General features: G+C 28.5%; 1 protein-coding gene across 6 annotated transcripts in view; it reads right to left on the bottom strand.

The window, feature by feature from the left end:
* The window catches only part of LOC148226094 (netrin receptor UNC5B-like), a 161451-nt gene that overhangs the window by 87187 nt on the left and 50769 nt on the right, over nucleotides 1-23495 (bottom strand). For 2 of the 6 annotated variants that reach the window (XM_088204088.1, XM_088204093.1), the window contains exons 3-5: nucleotides 19299-19324; nucleotides 9112-9177; nucleotides 2199-2529 (exon numbers count right to left, since the gene is read on the bottom strand). In XM_088204088.1, the coding sequence (XP_088060214.1) occupies nucleotides 2199-2289 (91 nt within the window). In that variant the 5' untranslated portion in view covers nucleotides 2290-2529; nucleotides 9112-9177; nucleotides 19299-19324. The remainder of the gene's footprint in view (nucleotides 1-2198; nucleotides 2530-9111; nucleotides 9178-19298; nucleotides 19325-23495) is intronic. The other 4 variants (XM_088204091.1, XM_088204094.1, XM_088204089.1 and 1 more) reach the window with 3 other exon arrangements.

Below are 23495 nucleotides of genomic sequence, written 5' to 3'. Positions count from 1 at the left end.
TTTATTATTCATTTTTTATATGTTGTGGGTTTTGAAAGATTATAACTTAATTTTAAAATCAAAAATTATATAATGACCGATTCTTATTGAAATTAAAAATGCAATAATATGCAAAACACTAGTATTGTAGTTATTGAACATAATAATAAACTAATAGTTTCCACAATTAAATTTAAGAAGTATTATTATATTCACGTTAACATGGACTAAAGTGATTATTGACTTATTACTTATAATTTTATTTAAACTATTCTCAATGAAATTAATATGTGAAAAATTGTAGTATTATATATAATTTCATAAAGAAAAATAAGGTCGAAAATAAACACAATTGTAATGACTCCGGATACAATCGCTCTTTGTAGGTCAATACATATTATGTTTTCAAAGTTTGATGAATAAATAATTTGCATCAAAACACTATCTCTTCATATTATCTACAATATAATCACCCAAATGTAAATATCTAGAACAAAATCTCAAAACCATTCATGTTTACTTTTATGTTAATACAAGCAATATAATAAACGCACTTATATTTCATAACAAAAAAACATATGTATTTGTATTGTCTGTCTGATAGAATAAGTGATTCATTTACAAAAAAAATCAGTTAACTGATAGAGCATCTTTGATATTATTCAAATTGCATTCACTTTCTGCAAGTGGTTTTGCATTTATCCATACTAAATATAGTACTGTATTCGCTTTTGCATATTTTAGTAATTCAACTAGATTCAATAATAATTTTTATGCAAATAAGAAATCAAACCTATATATATATACACAAATTGTCATGATATATTTATAAAAATAGAATAAGAATCACATTCATATATTAGACTCAGAATACAATTATATATAAATAGACACTTATGACGTCATCGGAATACCAAAATCGCGTGCAACTATTTCAAGTTTTAATTGTTAGTCGCTTAAGGTCAGACGTATCGATCTTAGCAATGTGAAAATGCCTTTATAGCTTCGAAGGGGTAAAAAATGGCTCTCTATCGATCACAAAGCGTAATAAATTTGGCGTGAAAGGTTAATTCGTTACAAATCACGACACGATATTTGGCAAATGCCGCCGAATTATCACAATGAAAATATAATATATATATATACAAAAACAATATTTTGTAATATGCTTTTAAGAGCATATAGATATATTGTACTTTTTTCTAGTGATTCATCCAAACAAAAAGTTGTTTAAACACTTCGAAGAATCTCACAAGCAAACGTATAATTACACACCATCCGCACGAACTCTAGAGTGTATCTTACATCGAATATCAATTTAAACATATTTACACAAGTATTTCAAACAACCAACTTCTTGAGGTCAATTGCAGGATCTGAGAGAGCCGCCAAGCTACATGAATTGGATACTGGTAGAGGAGCACACTCCATTTTTTTAATCTCTCAACGTTCTATGAACTCTTAAGCCTTGAAGCGGTAATTGCCATCGGAAATATATTCAACGCTTGATTGAATTATTATAATAATATAAATATAACATGTTAGGTTCGATCGAATAGGCAAATAGATATTTTATGTTGGTATTTTTTTATGTGTAGAATTTATAGCTAATTTTGCGTTTCGTGCTACAGCGACACAAAGCATATAAAATAAGATGTCCTGTCGCACATAGGAGCCTTGGTAGTAGGAAATAGGTCAGACCTTATATTACGAAGGCTCACGACAAAATGCCCATCACCCTTGTGGAATATAAAATATGTTGACCCACATCCGAAATTACTAATGAATACTATGGTACATTTGGGTATGTACGAACATTCTATCGATCGCTCAGTTATACATGTATAATAGATAAGACAACGAAGTAAAATAATATTAGGTTAGAATATAATTATTTAGTTGATGTTTAGATCCTTAAAAACATTTGTTAAATGACAAATCATTTTTAAGGAAGATCTATTTCAATTAAATACGAATACCTAATATATAAATACTTAAAAGTGTTGGCCAGGAAGTAAGGTACAGTTATTTTTAGTCATTAAGGCTAATTACAACCACCTTTCAAAAGGCACACCATCAAGATTAATATCATGAGGCGTCACCTCAACACCTCGACATTAACCGATCCAATAATTACCGAGCCAGCGCTCAATTTGCATAGCAAACCTTTTACATCAATATTTGCATTTAAATGACCAAATGAGACCAATTTGTCTTACCTTCTTCCTCGTCGTCCACTGGAGTGCCAGTGTCTCCCCACACAAGCACGAACAGCGCCAAGAAGAGTAAAAGCACCGACTTTGGCCACATTTTGGTGTATCACTATAGTCACTTAACGTCACTGACAACTCGCCATAAAACTGAAACATTTGCTTCCGGGACTCGTCCGGGCGGACGTCATGTGAACCTCTTCGTGGCGAACAGCATGGATGATGGTGGTTATTAAAAAACTTTCACACGTCCACTTTTTTCGGTTTGCGCTTCTCAACACTTCATCAAACTGGAAACTTTTAGCTCGGTTATATCAAACTTTAGGGGCTCCTAATGGTCCTGCAAAAAAATAAAAAAATGGTTATTTGCTGAAAGTTTGCGTGTGTGTGTGTGTGTGTTGCTTTCGTTTGCAAAATGGTAGTAATTTAGGCGGTGAAGATTGAAAGAAGAAAAAATAACGAGTCAGACGTCGTTCCGTGCCCCGCGTGCCGATTCGATTGCAATTATGCCGAATCGTGACACTGTAATGGCGATTCCTCTTGAATAATTCAATTATTGGAAGAGGTGGTGTGTATGTTTGTGTGACTTGTAGTATCGAAATGTAGCTGTGATTTAAAAGTCAATAATGTAAAAAATATTGTATAATAAGCAAGATCGCCGGGAGAAGAAGTTGGTATAATTAAGGTGGTTAAATTGCGTATTTTGCGGCTAGAACTTTCAATAATAAAATACTGGTATAGACCCAAAAAAACACCTATATTTAGTACTAAAAATCTAAATAATTTTTTAATTAAAACAAAAATACTTCAAGCCTTTTTTACTAAACTGTTTTACGAGTCTTTTAAATTGTATTAGTATTCTCACTATTTTTATTTTATAAATGATCGTTGATCATAGCTAGGTTTTTTAGAGTTTTGTAAAGATTTAATTTAAATATTACTGACTATTTGCTTTTTTATTTATGTTTCTACTTTTAACTCTTTTATATATTTTACTAATATGATCTTACAAAATATATATTTTATCTAAATGTAATAAATTCATAATAAATAATTAAATTTATTTATAAACATACATACATATATACAATCACTGCATTATAAATAAAATAGGCTTTTTATAAACTGTAGCATAGTTTTTTGTGGCATTAAAGCTTTGTAAATTATATTCTTAAAATGGCAAAACATTCTTTCTAGCATTAGCTGCAAGAACTATATAAATTACATATTTGTGTGAAATATGTTTTAATCGTAGTTTAATTTTTTACTTTTCCTCTACCATAAATATTTTCAGACATGCAATATTTTTTCAATTGATACTATTTTGTAAAAGTAAGTTGGAGTATTATAATAGCAAATTCAAATTGGGTTGGAAAACTCAAATTTTATTCATACTACATTAGTTTTTTAAATTCATGTTTTTCTTAACATGGTGTATTTCAATTTTTTTTTTGCATTTCTAAAACTACATTTAAAATAAAATAAACTAAAATATTATTAACAAATAGAAAAAAAAATGTATTATTTTTAAAACATTTTATTTAAAAGTCCTGTTTCATTTATGTGATTTTATATATTATCAATACTGTGATGTGCATAATTATATTTTATAAATTATTGAAAAAGTTATATGTAATATAATTTCATTTATATTAATTTCGAGTATTTTGTATAATAAAGTAGAAAACATAAAATTGCTAGAAATGAATTATAATTTTCATAGTGCAAAAAAGGAAATAAGAGTCAATGTTTATTTAATGTAATAATAGAACAGTTTTATAATAATCATCATTGCTATAAAAATCGTACAGAAAGCGCAATTAAAAATGGCCTGAAATATTTAATTTTAAAATTTGTAAGGATTCAAAGGTTTGACTTTACAAATCACGTGTAATTGTTATGCAAAACACCTTTTATATTAAATAATTTTTTTTTTAAAAATGATCAATTAAACATTCTTACAGTAATCTATTCATGAGTTTCACTATAAGCTTAAAAAATTAAGATCGCCCAAAAATTACCACCTGGAAGTTATTATTTTATCAAGATATGTACCTGAAGCAGAGTTAAATAATAATAATCTAGATCCTAAATTGTTTTATTTTTTTATTGCAACCAGTAAGTAGGTATTGATGTAATACTTGATCACATCTATACCTACTTATTCATAGACTATCGTCACTAATTTACGCACTCACTCACTCAATGAGAATCAGAGACCAGATATACTTAATTTTTTACTCTTTTTTATCTGTCACTGCTGCCTAATACTGACCTCCACATTTTTATTTTATAATGGTTTAATCTTATATTTATTCTATAAACTGTACATATGTCTAACAGCTCTTAAAAAAATATTTTACAATGAACTGCTTAGTTTAGCTTTGTAAAATACCATACTGATTAAATTATTTGCTTTTTAAAAAACATTTAATTTACAAATATTGCTTGGAACTGAAGCACAACGAATATTGCTCGGAACTGAAGCACAGTAGAGCAAGATTACGCAGTGTCTGCGATCGACGAATAAATATAATTTATTCATCTTGAAGATAAGCTTACAAGATTTGTATAATAGTAAATTATATACTGTCTTTAATTATCTATATAATGTATTGTTTACAATAAATTCTGCAATAGATTATTATCATTGTAATTATAAACATCAATTACTTTTTATTAATTTTTACGCGCTTGAAAATGCATTTTCTCACTAATCGATTCGAATTCTCTCCGTGTGATGTCTTATTTATGGCCATTGTGTGCCCTGTCGTGCATTACACGCGACCGAATTACGACATGCCATCCTTGGGTACACCACACCGAGTACCTACCCCAGTACCCATCGAAGTACCTACCGCGTTCGTGTCCCGCAGGCGCGCGATATGGTAATACAGTTTAGCTCCAATATTCCGCAAGATGTGCTTCGAAAGGAGACTCAATTTGCTTCGATTTGCAGCCTCCGGATTGCTAATTTAAATACCCGAGCGGAGCTTTGAAACACTCCGCCTCTGAGGCTTCTGGGTAGTGGCAACCTTATGGGTATGCATTATGTACCTGTGTACCATGTGCCTCATACACTCTTAGTTGACTGATCGGTAATCGACTTCTCAGAGCGGTGAGCTTTATTTAAATTCAGAGAGTGACTTAGCGTTTAATTAAAATTTAAATAAAATGAAATTGTTACCTAAAGCGATATATATGGAGATTTAACAATATATGGAAGCTTTAGTGATCGATTTTTGAGGATAAGCTCTCAGGCTTAAAAGTCCGGAAAATGGCGGTAGCCGAAGCTTTTGTCGAAAGGCACGTGGAGCCTCCTTGACGGATTATAGGACTTTCTTGCTTGTTGAAGTTGAAAAACACTGACTAACTTTCGAGGATGCTTTAGGATGAACGGATTTTTTCTCGCGTTCATCATTTATGAAAGTGCCAAAAAGTTTTTAAGCGAAAAGTTTTCTCATATACGCTGCTGACCTAAAGTAAGAAATTGATTTATTTTACATTTTAATGAAAAAGGATTTATATAATTTAAAAATCATCGTATTCGTTAAAACGAGGGAGTCTTTATAATGTAAAATTTATTACATAAACGATTTATATTGTAATTAAATTATCTATGTTTATAAAATAATCAAATATAATATTTGCAAAATATAAAATCCTTATAGTAGCAAAACTAACTTATACGAATATACATATTTATATATATTAAGTTAATTTTGAACGTTACATATATTAATAAGTCGCGAAATAACCATTTACCACAAATCTTAACAAAATATTTTGCAATCAAAGTTTTATTGGTAATTTAATGGTAATTAATAAAATTAACTATACGAAAATGAAGGTAGATTTACAAATTTTCTTACGGCAAAGCCATACATTAATCAAAATGATTTTAAAAATGTGAACTTCTTTATTAAATACTTCAAATATATACCAAAAGGGTTAATATTTATGAAACAGCAAAGCCCGTGAAATATACTAAAATTAAAGGTATAATAATAAACTTAGAACAAAAGCTTAAAAGTAAATTTTTTTCTACATGTTTGATTGTAACAAATATGTCGACAGCGAAAGTTTTTTTACAAGAAGACATTACTGCTATGCTTTTAGTGTATTTTTAATTTAGAAGACATGTTAAACTATTTTTTATTTGGTCAATTTTATAGGGTAAAAGAGTGGCTGTGGAGTGAATAGGTTTTTCGTATATATTATAAATAGCAATGGTAATTTTATTTCGATTTTTCTCTTTAAGAAACCGAGTGGTTAACTGCTTAAGTTTTGACAGAAAAACAAAAAGGCTTTTATTTTACATTGAATCTAAAAAAATTATCGCATACAATTTACCGCCAGAAATTAACCGCTAGCAATTTACCGCCAGCAATTAATCGCTGTCAGTTCAGCGCCGTGTCAAGAATTTGCATAAATAATTTATAATCTATAAATTATCGCTAGCATATTTTACCGCCTAGAAGCAATGGGATGTATTTGTTCAAATCATAAAAAAATATTTTCTAGGATATGTATACTAGCAAATAAGTTATATTCTTTTCTGGACATAATTCTAAAAATAACATTTAATTTAAAATGAACAATGAGTTTATATAAATTTTATGTATTGCCTGGCGATAAAATGTGCTAGAATTGATCTATAAATTGACGCGGTGTTAAACTGCTAGCGATAAATTTCTGGCGGTGAATTGCAGGTGATTGATTTGTAAACCACTTTTACTGGACAAACAAAAGTGATTAAAAGCTTTGACAAATTTCAAAAACACCTATGAAGATACGTTTTAACACTTTTAGTTGATCGGTAGCAGAAATTATGCATTTGAAACCAAATTGTGGAACGAGAAAAATGATATTGCTATTTAAGCGTAGGCCATATAATATCTATATAATCTGAATACAAATATTGACTGAATATTCAATTCAGTTTATCCCAAGATACTTAAAAATGTTTGATTTTAATCAAAATACAAAGTAAAACACTGCTAAATTTGCTTTAGACTCCCAAAAACTAAGAAAATGCACTATTTAGTGAAAAAACAAAAATAATCTTGCCCCATTTTTAAGACGAATCCCCATAGTGGGTACATACATACCGACAGACGGTAATAAACGCCGGCAAAAAGAAAACTTTTACCGGTATCGAATGCCAGTAACTAAACCAATAACGGCCAACCCCTGGCGGCCATGGCCGTAATTACGGTGTTCGTCCAAAGCTCTCCACCGATCGCTTTTTAGCCAGTGGTTACAAAACCGACGCTTTGAAAGCGCCCCATTATCCGCGGAGCCTGCGGGCCTTGCGCAGAAAACGCGTCGGCCGAACAATATCAATGGCTCGCATGATGACATCTTGCCTTTAAGTTAATGCATATACTTACAAAGCCATTACCTCCCATTGCCAGCGATTGTACTTGTAAAAGCTCTCATAGAAGCTTTTGTGAGTTTTGCACTATATTTTTTAATATGGCAGTTAAAATGATATATAACGATGTAGAGAGAATTAAGTATATCTAAATTTCACTCAAAAACACGGCCGAAATATAATAACAATAACGAAATATAATAAATATTACAAGTTGTCTTAGTATAGAAAAACAATAGTTGACAAATGTGATGAACATATACACAAAGTTATATTTATACTAGATAATATTATATATTCTTATAAGGCTTTGTATTATAAGAATATATGTATTATCTCGTCTTTAAGTAGATTACCTAGCATTGCTGCTTCATTGCTAAAGATTGTGTGGCAAATATCCATTTTGTTAACAATAGGCTATTACTAAATTAGAGATTTCAAAAGTAGTATAAATGATTTAAAATATTTAAGGATAATTTTTGATGATAATTATTTTATAAATATTACTATGATTATTGTGCTTAAAAAAATTAAGTACGATAAGAAAAATTTTAAAGTATAGATTATACAAAAATACTCTTTAATACTGGCTCATCTATTTTATTTTTTATTACATCTGAATTAAATGCAAAACATACTATTTTCAGAAAAGAAAATAAAATAAATATACAAGAATTAAAAGCGTTGAAAACAATTTTTCGTTTTCAAGAATAATTTGAAAACAAGAGTTTTTTATAAGCAAATGTATACAATAATTTACATGTTTTGATTAAGTGGTATTAATTAAATATAACATCAGTTAGTTAATTATTTATAATTTAAGGTTAGCTCTGTTATTTTTTCAACGGATTAGATACTAGTTATATGTATAGCATTAAACCTCAAATATAATATTTAAAAATTAACTTGACTCAACAAAAAATCAAAATAAAATCGTTAGTACCGAGCTGTGCTGACAATGAACGATTTATAATGCGAAATTAGTTTGGTTATCTTAACACGATCTTTCTGCTGCCGGTAACCGAGCCACAATCCCGAGGCCATATACGAAAACGTTTTTTTTTTCACCTTTGAATCGTCCAAGACCGCTCTGCGATTACGTGGCAATTTATCAATGGCACAAGAATATTTGCACTCGTTTTAGTGCTAGCTATTAATTCATTATTGTGCGTCGTTAATCATCTGGTGATATTTACGTTGATGCTCTGTAAAAACAACGGGGATCGCCAATAATTACGCCGGTTTTATACATATAAATATAAGTGACTGCCAATAAATTATGTTCGAGTTTTATTGCATGCGTGATAAAAAAATATTACTGTGAAAGTTTTCAAAAAAAATACAATGTTAAAAAAAGGGAATGATATTCGATACGTTGATGGTGAATTAAGAATCATATGTTGAATGTTGAAATGATATATGCATACAACCTGCGTTAGTATAAATATTTTTTTTTTCAATATCTTATTAGTCGAATAGTTTTAAAACACGATAATGCGCGTCCCGATATGGTAAATAGACTCCCGATAAAATTAAGCAACTTACATGGAAGCTTTTATCTCATCCACGTTGTTTTCCAGAACTTGTTTCTTTCGATTTATGCAGCACTTCCTAGACAGAAAAAAAATAAAAATTCAAACGATGTTAAAATGGAGTTATCGAAATATTTAAAATCAAAGCCTCCAACATTTTATGATATTATAATTAAAAATAATAATGAGAGGTGCGAGAAGGCTATATCGTAAGAAGAAAATTATATACACAGACTTTGAAAAAGCATTTGATAAAGTTAACCATGCTTTACTTGTAAAAAAGTTATCTAATTTTGGGTTTTCTGAAGATCTCATAAATCTATTCTCAAATTACTTGACCAATAGATATCAATTCGTCAAGTATAATAACTCTTTTTCAGAACGATATAAGACCCCTACTGGAGTACCTCAAGGATCCAATTTGGGTCCATTGTTGTTTTTATTGTTCATTAATGACATAGAAACAGCAATAGAGCATTCAGATTTTTTATTATATGCAGATGACTTGAAAATTTACAAGAAAATGCATTCGATTTCTGATTCCCTCGACCTACAGGAGGATCTCAACTTTATATGGAAATGGGCTTGCTATAACCAATTGCCTTTCAGTGTAAAGAAATGTCACACAATTTCATTTTCAAGGTCGTTAACGCCGGCAAAATATTCATACCATCTAGGTGGATATTTTCTGGAAAGGTTTTCTTCAACTAAAGATTTAGGAGTGACTTTCGAAGAACGTTGGAAATTTAGCCAGCACATTGCAGAGACTCATAGCAAATCCTTAAAAATGCTCGGTTTTATCTTGAGAAATGCGCGTTACTTTAGGAATACTTTAGTATTGCGCACTCTGTATGATACTCTAGTCCGCAGCATACTAGAAACTAGCTCCATCATTTGGATCCCAGGCGTAATGAGTCAATGTAATGAATTGAAGCTGGAAAAAGTACAACGTAAATTTCTTCGATATTTATACTTGAAGGAATACGGGTATTATCCGTTCTTGTTTCCCAGTGCTTTTATTTTGGGAGCCCTGGGATACGTTTCTTTGTCGACTCGCAGAAGTGTTTATGTAATTAAACACTTCTGGAAATTGCTCAAGGGCATCGTAGACAATCCTTCAGTGCTCGAGCAGCTTCAAATGTGGGCTCCTGAAGGTGGATATAGTTCTCGGTCGCGTCCACTATTCTTGCCTGTTAAGTGTAGAACTGGAGCACTTGCCAACTCTTCTCTGGCCAAGGCCATTTATCTGCTCAATTCTGTCCATAGTAATATTGACATTTTCTCTTGCACTTATGGAGTTTTGGTTCAATTCGTATGGGACAATGCACACCTGTTGAGGTGATTTGTGTCTGTTGTTTTGTCTTGTTTATATTTGTATGTATTATGATGTATTAGTACTTTTGACTATCGTGACGCATTAGGTTTGCCTGTCAGGTCACGATGGTTATAATTTTAATAAATAAATAAATAAATATTATACATATATATTTAAACTGATTTTTTGTTTTATCAAACAAATTATTACATCATTATTTAATAAATATAAAATTGATTAAAGGATATTAAGAAAATAATATACAAGATTTTACGCAAAATATAATAATCTACTGGGAATCTGTTTATTTTATATGAAAGAAAAAACTAGTGCTTAACTTACTTATTAAATCATTTCTGTTTAGTCCAATTCCGTTATAAATTTATAGAATCATATTAATATTAATTTTATGCAAAACACTTTGACGTTCGTAAGAATATCTGCTGTCACTGAATCGATAAACTGAATTAACACTTTTAATAAATATCTAGAACTATTCTTCAAAAGATTAAAAAATTTTAATAAGACGAAACGCGTACCTTATATGATGTTAAATTATTATAGCTCGTTTCCATGGTGAGCAAATGAATTGTGAATGTGTTTAAATTTAATAAGAAAGTATTAGATTTGAATTTTTGTTATGTTGCCAGTTGAGAAACAAAATTTACACACACAATAAATATTAATCTAATTGTTTTAAAAAATAATTGTGATAAAAACAATATTGTTGAGAATCTTAGGGACCCGCTTTGCGTATTTATACACGTGCGCCGTGTGATATACAGAGCACAAAACGATTACGTGTAATTTATAGAGCCTTCCATTATGGTGGTTCGCAGCCGGACTGCTTAAGGACAAAATAATGCATTATTTTAACATATTTCATCGAGTGCTTTACATTGAAATAAAAATGTCAACGCCTACGCCACTGATATTAACCCTTTCCGCCCGAGGCTAACGGCGCATCACGACAGTAGGTCATCAACCGATATGCTTAAAAATAATATTTTTATTATTCTTTCATATAGCTCAACCAACGCTGGGTATAAGTAAGCACGTATTTGTTGTAAATTAAAATTGTATAAAAATTACTAGGTAACATTTGGCAAGCGTAGATTTATTTTTCGGGTTGCGATTTCGACGCGTTCATATCGCTGCGAATTAAAAATCTCCATTCTGAATTTTTCATTTTCTCGCCGTGCGTGACACGTTACGCCCAAAACAAATTGCTGTTGTAATGTGATTTTTAACCTTTTTATACCTATATGAATAAGTATTGGCATACCACATATGCAAAAATTTAAGGTTATTAAATAAATATTATTGCAATCATTTCATCATAAATACTTTTTTTATTATCTCTAATTCAAACTTATTAGACCCTACAATTATAATAAATATAAATATTTTTATATTTATTTTAATTTTTATATTAAAAATATATTTGTTTAAAGTATTTAAAATTATATTTAAAATATAATTTTATTATTTAATATTTAGCTTGATTTATACAATAAATAAAAAAAAATATTTTTAAACATATGATTAAAAATACTCGAAATTAATTTTCATATTTATTTAAAAATAGTATAAATCAAATAAAATCTGTAAAACTAATAAATAAATATTGTAACCAAATTATGCATTTTATCTAAGACATTAATACTTTTTTATTATAACTATTCAATTTTAGAGAGTCTTTTAAAATAATAAATAGATAAACTATGTTTATTTTTTATAATAATGTAACCTAACAAAGGTCACAGAACTCATATTATTTTGAAAACTTAACGACTTGTTGCTATTTTAGCATGGTAGTTAAGTAAGGTACTGTATTTTCATAAGTACGTATTAAATATTATGTAATATGTTTTACAAGAAAGTTTTAAAGATAATATAGTATGGTTTTTAAGATAATTTTATATAGATTTATATTCACTTTATTTTAACACAAAAAGACGTAACTTAGATGGTCACTATAAGTGTTACAATAAAATTTTAAAATTATTTAGATATAAAGATTTATTTTATTTAAAAAATCATAATTTAAATTAAAATCACAAAGAAATTTCAGATATTTAGTTTTAATTTTTTTAGATTTTAATAATTAAATATCATAAATTTTATTTCGAACTTTTTACTATTTTTATAATAAGTCAATAATAAAAAACAAAACTATTGAAAAGGCTTAAAACAATTATATATAAGATGAAGATTACACACACACATGTTTGGTATAGAACAGCAAACTTATATTACCGACATTTTTATGTATAATTATGACTATTATATAATATATATTCCTAATAAAAATTTTAATTAAAAAATATTATTTAAAGTGAAAAACCGTGAAATTTTTATATAAAAAACCATATTAAAATTTAACATTTTTTACTTTGAAAATAATTATTAATAGCGTCAAGCCCAGTTTTTTTAACAATTTTTTGTATTTTCAGTAATTAATAAATATTTTTTTTGTTCAGCAATACCCAGATAAAAATTTTTAGAATTTAATTTTTTTATTAATTTTACACAACCTTTTTATTTACATAAAGTCCACGGGCTACTTTTAGACGCCTCACAAATATCTAGTATACATTTTAACAGCATTTGTCCACCGACCAACGACAAGATCCGTATCTTGTCAAAACTAATTCCTCAGTTTCTGCACATAATTTAATGCCTTGCGACAAGATTCCATTTCCGGGTCGGTTCGTCCCTTCCGGTTCGGCGACGCGGCAAGCTTTGGCACCGACGGATATCGACGCCGGAAGCTTTTGTAAGCTATCCACGGCGTCTGAAAGCTACGAGCATTTCCGGTTCTCGTAAAAGCGAAGAATGCACTCCGAAGAAGGGTGCACTGACGAAATTTGACGATGCAATTTAAAAGGCCCAAGATTAATGTATCTCCCGTTAAAAAGGGAAACTTTTTTTGATAAAAAAGGAACGCCGCAGGATGGTGCTTATTTAAATAAATATTTGTTTTATTTATGAAAAAAAATTGACACTAATAAAGACTTTGGAACGGCGTTTATCTTCGTTGGTGGCCCAAAAATTAATTGAAAAAATCTTATTTACATATAAATACTCCCGAAAGATCGTTTTTGAATTATCGTGTTTATAAAATAAATTTATAAAAAATTGCGAAAAATTGATTAATATTTTAAAGCAACTCTTTTTAAAATTATTATTAAAAATAAGTACCCAATCAAATCTTTACTTTTATTAAGTAAAATTACCAAAGCAATTTTACATTATTATAAAAATATATTTATCTAGAATCTAATGTTATTTTACAAATATTTTATTGAAAGTTGAATAAAAAAATTAAAAGCTGTTCTATGATTATTTTCTAGTTTGGATATGTTATATACAATTATAAATACTTTGGGTGAGTGAATGAAATATTTTTTAAGCAAAGGTAAAGTTAGTAAAATTAAGACTATCAAGATATATTCAATGCTTGTTTTTTTAGTTTGTCAATTATTTATATAAAAAAAGACAATTTAATAAATTGTAATGATAAACATATATACATATATTTTATATACATAATATCCATTCCATAGAAAATATTAATTTGCTCTAATACCATTCTCTAATTCACACAAAACAACCAATTTATTTTCCTTGCGGCTAAGCGCTCGTTGAAAATAAAATAAAGAAAAACAACCCCATTTTCCTTCTTCGCCAAAGGGAAAACTGCTCGTTTAGGTCATGGTCCCGGCTTTGCCCAATTGCAGTACCGTGTATCGTTATTGCCTTATCGAATTAGCCAATAACCGTCAGGTCGGGCTTGATTCAATATTTTCCGCGGGACCGTTTTCTGGTTTCGTCTCTTATTCAATTTGCGAGCTCAGGAAAGTTATTCCGCCGCCGGGGATGAGAGCAAATTCTCTTCTTTACTTTTACTTCTTTTTATTTTTTTTCTTCTCGGAAACAATTTGGACGACCGGCTTCATAAGGGGGCCTATAATAAATTTACTCATCGGACTCGGCTAGACCCCCGCGGGGTTTCGGGTTACCTTTTAAAAAATAAATTGATGATCTATAGACAATGGGTCTTTGCGCTCGATTTGCTTTTATTGCCTGACATTTGTGAACAAACAGACGATGACGTATAAAATAACAGAATGACTACTTATACAAGTTTATTATAGTGGATTGAATTTTTTATTTTAATATAATAGTACATTAACATTTTATTCCAAGTACAAAATCCTTATGTATTTTTTTAAATAATAAAATTAATGTTGTTCTCAAGAATATGTATTTTTAAAATTACTTTAATGCTAAACTAGAAAAATTCAAAAGTTTTATACGAAAAATAAAATAACAGGTTATTGTTAGTAATATGTAAGATAATAGATACATATTTTCAACAGGTTATTGTTAGTAATATGTAAGATAATAGATACATATTTTCTATTATTAAAAATTTATCTCATATCATAAGACAGGTTTTATTGACAAATATATTCATGCACTTAGTGATGGTATTTGCATCACAACTTTGAGCCCTATATAATATAGTGATCACATAGAAACAAATACTGGTATAAGTATTGACTAAAATTAAAAAGATCTGAGCTTGCATCTCAAATAAAACTAAGTGTTTTTTTTATTTTTATCGTGTCTGGGAGATCGAAGTTAATGACTTTTATGTATATATATTATATATTAGTCTGTCACAAAAACTCCTCCCAAATGGTTAACAGCAGCGACGTGATATTTGCACATGTTATTATGGCTGCCTTTTTATGTCAACTGAGCTTAACAGCGACATAGTATAGTATATTTTTAATTCTGTTCTTATAGCAAAATTCATGTTTTCCTAGATGTTCCTAATCTTACTGATACATACTGTAATTAATAATTTAATATAATCAGATCAGTTCAAGCATCGTGACAAATTTTTTTGTAAGCTATAATAATAGTTTATTATTTGACTAATATAATTTAATTTTAGTCTGATGTTTCATTACTTACTTGTAATTGTAAAATGCATTTGAGCTACCTCTTTTGATTAAAAAAACTGCTATAAAAATTCGTTGTGATAAGCAACACTTTATATCGACTATATATTACCAATTTCTAAGAGTTTTGGAAGGCTTGGAACATTCCAGTCTACTGATATGGTTTAAAATATTATGCCATAATATTGTTTTTCTGTTTAAATTGATTTTTTATATCTTAAGACATATTTTCTTTTTATATAAATTTGATTTCATGTATAATACATATGTAGTATATAACTGAAATTTAGCTAAATTTTTTAAAAAGAAGAAATATGAAAATAAATATTTTTAATACGTTACATCATGTACATATTATACATAAATATTTAAAAAATACTATGTTTTACTAAATATTTATTAAAACATACTATTTATATTAAATTCATGCAACTATATTGCATGAGAATAATATTGTTGTATTTTTAAATATTTGTATATAATATTATTTTATATATATATATATATATATATATATATATATATATATATATATATATATATATATATATATATATATATATATATATATATATATATATATATATATATATATATATATATATATATATATATATATATATATATATATATATATATAATAATAGCTTTACTAATAATTTTAAACTAAATTATGTACACATATTATTGTAAAGATCTGTAAGTGAAAAATAATACGTTAATAATATTTTAAACTAGGTCTGTCTGAATTCTTAATTGCAGGAACGATGTACTTTCAGATACTTTTATCTATGACAATATTGATAAACTGAATGTAAGGTATTTTATATTACTAAGAAAATCATTTAAATATATTTTAGGTTTCAAAATATAATTTTATTTTTCATATACTAACTAACTTCTTCAAAATATTCCTACACCCCCCCCCCCTTTCACATTGTCTGCATTTTTATTCATCTTGGATGTGTTTTTTTTTCAGGGCTGTGGAGTCGGAGTCGGAGTCGGAGTTGGAGTCGTGGAGTCGTGGTGTTTTGGCCGGAGTTGGAGTCGGAGTCGGAGTCGTGAAAAATGAGCGACTACGGTCATTTTTTTAAATTACGAAATTTATGAATTTTTAATTGCGTAATAATGAATGTGTATAGCGTATGAATATTAAACGTGTAGAAAAACACCAAAAATACCTAATAAAATTAAACTTTTTTGAGTCGGAGTCGAAGTCGGAGTCGGAATCGGAGTGGAGTCGTGTTGTTGGTAAATATCGGAATCGGAGTCGGAGTCGGAGTCGTGTTTTTTTTTTAACGACTCCACAGCCCTGGTTTCTTTGATAAAAATAAATTGTAGAATTTTATAAAACTATTTTTGATGTTTGAGGAAATTAATAAATAATTTACCATTGAGTTGCCGATTTTTTTAAGGAATTCATATAGCATGCAATTTTGTAAAAATTGTAAAAAAATTTGGATCGTATATTTTAAGGCCCAATTTTTTAAATATCAGAATGTGGAGTTCATATTTGCACTAATACAGATTTTACAAAAAAAAAAAATACTCAGATATAAACGGCCAAATCAGTAAAGACTGACTGTTGAAACCCAAATATAAAAAAAACGATTTGTATAAGTGGTTAACAATCAATAAATTTATGAACTTTTAAGAATTTTTCTTTATGATACGTTTAAGTCTTACGAACACTGCTTAGGTTTGAGGTCCAAAAATAAAATAGTGCGATACTTTTATGAGTCTTGAAATAAAAAAACTAGTTGAGTAAATGCATTAAAATAATGTAAATTATAAAATAACTGTTTATTTTATATATAATTAAATTTTCAAACGTCTCTCATAGTATGTATGTATATATATCGTAATAATTCTTCACGTAATATTTCATTTCTTAAATTACGATACGACGCTAAGTAACCGACAGTAAAAAAATTGAAGACACAATTTAACTGATTGATTGCCACCAGACCTACGACACAACGTCGTAAATTGTCTCTTTAAAAAAATGTCTCCCCAGGTGTCTTCCTCCATTTACCACCCTTGTTCAAAGGCGACAACGCACATTTTTTATCACTCCAAATACCAGTATAAAGTAGTACGTTTTTCCTCCAAAGCAATTAACGCGCTTAAAATATTCCAACGAGACTTCCACACAATAAACTTTCACACACTTTATGCCCACAGAGCATGCAACTTTATAAATCATAATCAGTCGACAGCCTGCTTTTTTGCGCTGTTTACACGTTCGTGTTTACAAAGTCGTTTATTTACAAAACTATACACCGGCACATAGTGTGATGTATACATCAAGTAAATTACTATACAAGAATCTTATCAAAGTTGTAAAGTTTAACGCTCGTCACACGTGTATACATTTCATTATTCGCTCTGTTTGAACACTTCAAACAAACCATCTCATAAATGTTACCTTATATTATATTTATGTGCCTATAAACTAAGATATAATATACAAGAAAGCCGCGTCGTATTAATTTATATCAAAATGTAAACAAAAAACAAATACATAAATTACCCTTTAATGTCTAATGTATCAATTCGTTCGTATATGGAGGGATGTGTAATTTACATTTCAAAAGTATACCAATAAAAACATGTTCCCTTTGTTTCTAAGACCTAATTGATATTCTAGGGTCTTGTCCCTTTAACGTCTACAGTATATATTTGAATTTTTTATACGGTAAAATTTATAAATAATAAATGAACGGTTAAGCCGTTAGTGGTGTAGAAAAACAGTTCAAGGTACGTTTATGTTAAATTGTATACAGTGAAATAACCGATTTATAGTCAGTTAAATAATCGAGTAAAATTTGAAAGTAGAAGTATTTTTTAGATTTATTTTTAAAATCGAATTAAAAATTTTTTTTATATTCCTGAATACATATTTTAATTTTACCTAAAAGTATTTTAAAGCTTTTAATAAAATTATTGAGTAGCGCCGTTTAATTTTAAGTGCACTTACAATATCATACCAAAAAATCGATTTATAATAATATTATATAAAGTGAAATCTAATTTTTTTATATTATAATAAATTAAATGGAAGCACTGTTTAAAATAAAACATATTTCAATGGTTCTACAATATTTTTTTAGAGATAATTATTGTATCATAATTTTTTTTAGACAAATTATGATTTAAAGTATTGAATAAAAATTTGAAATTAATTTATAAATTCCTAATTAAAAAGTCCAATAAAATTCCCGAATTACATATATTAAAAAATTTGCGAAAATATAATATTAATAAATTTTTACGAACATCACAACAATGAAATCCCATAAAATTTCTTTGGCACAACTTCGCATCATTTTATTAAATTTTTATGTGGTAAAAAATGCATTCACATGTGCGAACTTGAAAAGGTTTTAGCACTAACATAAAGCTTGCACTCTCAACAAAAAAAGAAATAAATAAAATATCACTCGAGCTTAAATAAATCTTGAAATGACTCATCATTTGAGGTACAGAAAGTAATTCTTCAATAACCATACCATATCCATTGTCGTAAATCATTTCGTCAACGTGAACATAAAAAAGAGGCATTTTAAACGAATCTACATTCTTCGCCGGGAAAGCGGTTATTATTTGTGTCATACGAGCTTTATAAGAACGTCAATCAACGCTTGTGAGATACGAAAGTTTGTAATCTCAGTTTGGCGTTTGTGACATGTCATCTCTGAGATGAATTAGTCATCATCACAAAACCAATTTTGGAAACATCGCATCGTGATCCTAATTTCATATGCGCGCCTTCGTGTGTACATAATCTATTACATGTACAAAATTTAATACTTAAATGGTACAAGAAGTATCGTGTATTTATTTGTATCATACAATCATGCTGGAGAATATTGATTCATAGTGCTTAAATTAATATTGTATACTTACAAGTCAAGTGCACCAAAGGAACGATTCTGAAATAAATTAAAAAAATATTATTTGTATATGTTTTAGTATTTGGTTACGAAATAATAATTGTAATATTAATACGTTGTAAGTTTTATTTTATTTTATAGCAAAATTGTATCACTGGATGGCTTTAAAATGTCTTTAGAAACCACTGCAATAATCTATTCTGTGTTAAAAGAGATACAGACATACATATGTAAACTGAAGCAAAATTTGCGTATTAACGTGTAATGTATGCAATGCGTAACGTATGCATACATAAAAAGAGCATAACGCAATTTCCATCATGCAAATTAATTTTTAGCATACGGTATGCAGTACGGTATTCCATTTCATTTTCATAATTGCACACGGCCTGATATTATGGTAATCACCGTGGTGTTTCGTACGAAATACCGTTTAACAAAATTTATCATAATATCATACGAAAAATACGTTTTTACCTCTTTAAAATATTAATTTAATGCAAGCTATAACGGTTATACTGGTTCGTATAAAACGTCGCTTTGCCAGGGAGCCGGTGGCGAAAATTTTATTGTTTTTATTTTTTTGCAGAAGCCATAACAATAAAGTTTGTGAGAAAGTGCAATGCGAGCTAGCGACTAAACAAAAACAAGATTGCACACATGCCACCGGCACAAAAACGTGCTTGATCGCATATTCGTAGTTCCATAAACGTTTGTTCTTATATTATTTTTGCACCGTGTGTGGTGTAAACAAGTAGTGCTAAATATAAATATTGATTGTTTATGTACCTATTAAGTGCTGTACTGACATATTTATATAAAAAGAAAACACATAGATATGATAGGCAAATCACACCAAAAATGTTTCTCTATTATCACAGTGTTTTTGTTTGAAAAGTTTGAAGAGTTTATGACCTTCAAATTTGCAAATATTATTTATTGTCAATAATTAAATAAGTCAATTAAAATTAGCACTATAATCTGTTGATATATCGTGGATAAAGCGATATTTTATAACCCAAATTGAGTCAATCGTGAGATGTACAATACATATGCATGGTCATACATTGTCGTGCAAAAGAATTTTTGATTATCTGGTTTAAAGACTGACAGTTGTAATTTTTAGCTACAAATAAATTTGAATCAATTTTATTTAAAATAATATAGTATTAAATAAAAATATTATTACTAGTACTTCATGTAGTAAATCTTTAATAATAAATCAAATAAAAGCAATATTATATTTATATTTAAACATATTTTGCTATTATAAAATATTTACACATATTAATAACATAGGCATAAAATCATTAAATTGATTGATTGTTGATAGATTATTAGAAGACGCTGATTACATTTTTTCAAATTAAAATAAGGGCCATCTTTGGAGAGAGAATAAATTAAAAGTTCATTAATCTTCGAGGTCGTGGCTCAAAGATCAAAGATATTTTTTATTCGACCGACGTTCGAAAGTAAAAAAAACATACAAAAAGCTAATGAAGATGTGTACACAATGTCATTGAGTCAAAAGTTAATATTTTTTTGTTGGTTTTTGGCTGTCGAGCTGACAAGACGTCGAACAGTGTCAAATGGCAGAAATCCTTTCACGAACCATTATTTTACGACGGTACAAGACCGGTTTTATTGTCAGCTGAAAAGCAGCAGCCAGACATTGATCCCGCATTATATTCATCCGAACAAAAGGGATATCCAGCTGTTTATATCACAATTTTATTTCGACGTATATACTGAAATTTCTCTCTTAAATCGACTCCCTTGCTAAAAATAAAATATCAGACGAGAAAAGTGAAGTTAATGCATTAGTGGGAAATTTCTATAACATCATCTAAAATTCTTGATAAGAAAGTTAATTTATAAACTGCAAGGTTAAGTAAATTTTTATCGTATTTTTCCGGTTAAAGCTATGTAAATGAATTAATTAACTCTAACGTGATATTTTGTAGGAAAGTTAAATAAACGGTTTTCTCTTAGTGTTTACTAATGTTACATCTATATTACAACTAATATATCAACTAGTAATGCCTTTGAAACACCTGGCTTTTTAAGACACGTTTTATTTTCTTTATTAGCATACGAATGTGATAAGTAATCCATTAAAGGTTTATTTACACGTGGCTTTAATGGGATTATTTTATTGTATATATTGAAAAAAATTTATGATTTTTTCTGAATGACGATTCAATCTAATAATCTATAAATATATATTTTATACATAAATAATTTTTTATATAGGTTTTTAATTTCATCGAAATGTCTCATCTATTAATCTATAATATTTTAATCAATTCATAAAAAAAGTATATATCTGATTTTTCAATGTAAATAAAACTAAATTAAAAATTATGTATTAAATGATGAATATTATAAAAAATATTTTTTAAGATCATACAATAATTAAATTTTAAAATCGACTTATTATTTAATATATTTTTGTAAAATAATTATTTTAAAATAATATATAGTTTGTAATTAAATAGAATTCATATTATAATACAAGTATAAGCGAAAAAAAAATATTTTGTGTATTTTTCAGATGAAATTCTGATTGTTCCGGTCGGAATAGAGTAGTCTGTAAGATCTAGATTGGTAACAAAGAGACCACCGGTGCGAGCCACGGCAGTAGACTCGAATATGTATTTATAAAAATGCAGTATTATTAAAAACCGGCTTCAGCTGCAAAGTTATATAAATTGATAATAGATTAAATATGATTTTTGAGTATATTGTCAATTTTTTTTTAATAATATTAATAAATGTATTTTTTAGTAATATAAATAGCATAAGCGTATAATATGTTTTGTAGTCTGATTTGTCTTTGTTGCAAAAAATGCTAATTATATTTAATAGATATGCATAAGAACTGATTATGTTACTAATTATAATTTTTAATTACAGAATCTAATTAGTTTCACCTTTCTAACTGCAGCATGACGCACAGCATTAAAAAGCGCTGACAAATCTTACGCAACACTTTTAATTAATAAAAAGACACAATAAGTAAAACATAATTGAATCTGTTGAAATAGTATTTCGATTAAATCATATCCTATTTCCAAACAAGCAAATATCCATACAAACGCGAACAAATAGAAATCTTGAAGTGGCACTTGCGCTCTTCGAGTGTTTGAAAATCTTTGACCGTTCACGTTTATTTTTTTTTACCTTAAGAGCGCATACTACATAGATTCTCTTTCAATAATATTATATAACGAAGAGAAGTTCTTCTTCTCTGTAAAGCTTTCGCACTTGAAAAGCGCCGGTGCGCAATCTGTTCGTGGAAATCGGCGCGGCATCGACTCATCTAACGAAAAAGAGTCATTCTTTTTTTTTGTGTCGTACTCTTTTTTAATTCAATCTCGACTACATGATTATAATGATCATTGCACCTGGCTGTAAGATAACCAGTAAGCCCATTAAATCTCTACCTATATCGACGATTTCGTAACACAATTAACGCTGACTGTCGACGCCGCTTTCGAGATCTTATCACGATTGTTATAGATAGCTTAGCGGCGAGAAAATCACTCCAAACACACAAAAGGTTACACGAATATATTTATTATATGTGTGTGTATGTGTGTAAAGGAAAACGGGTAGTTTCCTGAAAAATGCCTTTCTTTTCGATAATTTACTACGAACGGTTCGCGCCTAATGGGCGGAATTCCCCATGATTTGAATCCAACATGTTTAGTCACGAAATTTCGGTCTAAAAATTTGATGGGGCGAAATAATGAAGCTCATTTTCCATTTAAGGGTTTTAGTGTGGTGTGATGTGATTTATATTGGATTATTAAAAATTGTGAATGAGTGACTGTATCGATGTATAGGCGTTTGCCTTATTAAAAATGTGGGTCATGAGATAAATCAAATAATAAAAAATATTTGGTTAAAAAAAATATGTAATATATAGACATATTTATTTGATTATTTTAACATGTTTTCAATTTCTTTAATTATTTTTAACCTAATAGGAAACAATGTTAAAATGTATCAATAAGTTCAGACAAAAATTAAAATACTAAATTAAGTAACTATAATTATTTATTAATAATATCACTAACATATTTATTATTACACATTTTATTACTATTAGCCAATTAAATGTATCATAACTAAATTTGTTACTGTTAAGAAAACTATTACTTACAAATATTCATTGAATATTGACTGTAAATACTTTTATGTCTAT

Source organism: Plectrocnemia conspersa, unplaced genomic scaffold, assembly GCF_051122295.1.
Source record: "Plectrocnemia conspersa isolate PC_06_02 unplaced genomic scaffold, ASM5112229v1 ptg000014l, whole genome shotgun sequence".
NCBI lineage: Eukaryota > Metazoa > Arthropoda > Insecta > Trichoptera > Polycentropodidae > Plectrocnemia > Plectrocnemia conspersa.
The sequence above is the reverse complement of the archived record's forward strand: the minus strand, read 5'-3'. Positions and strand labels throughout refer to the sequence as shown.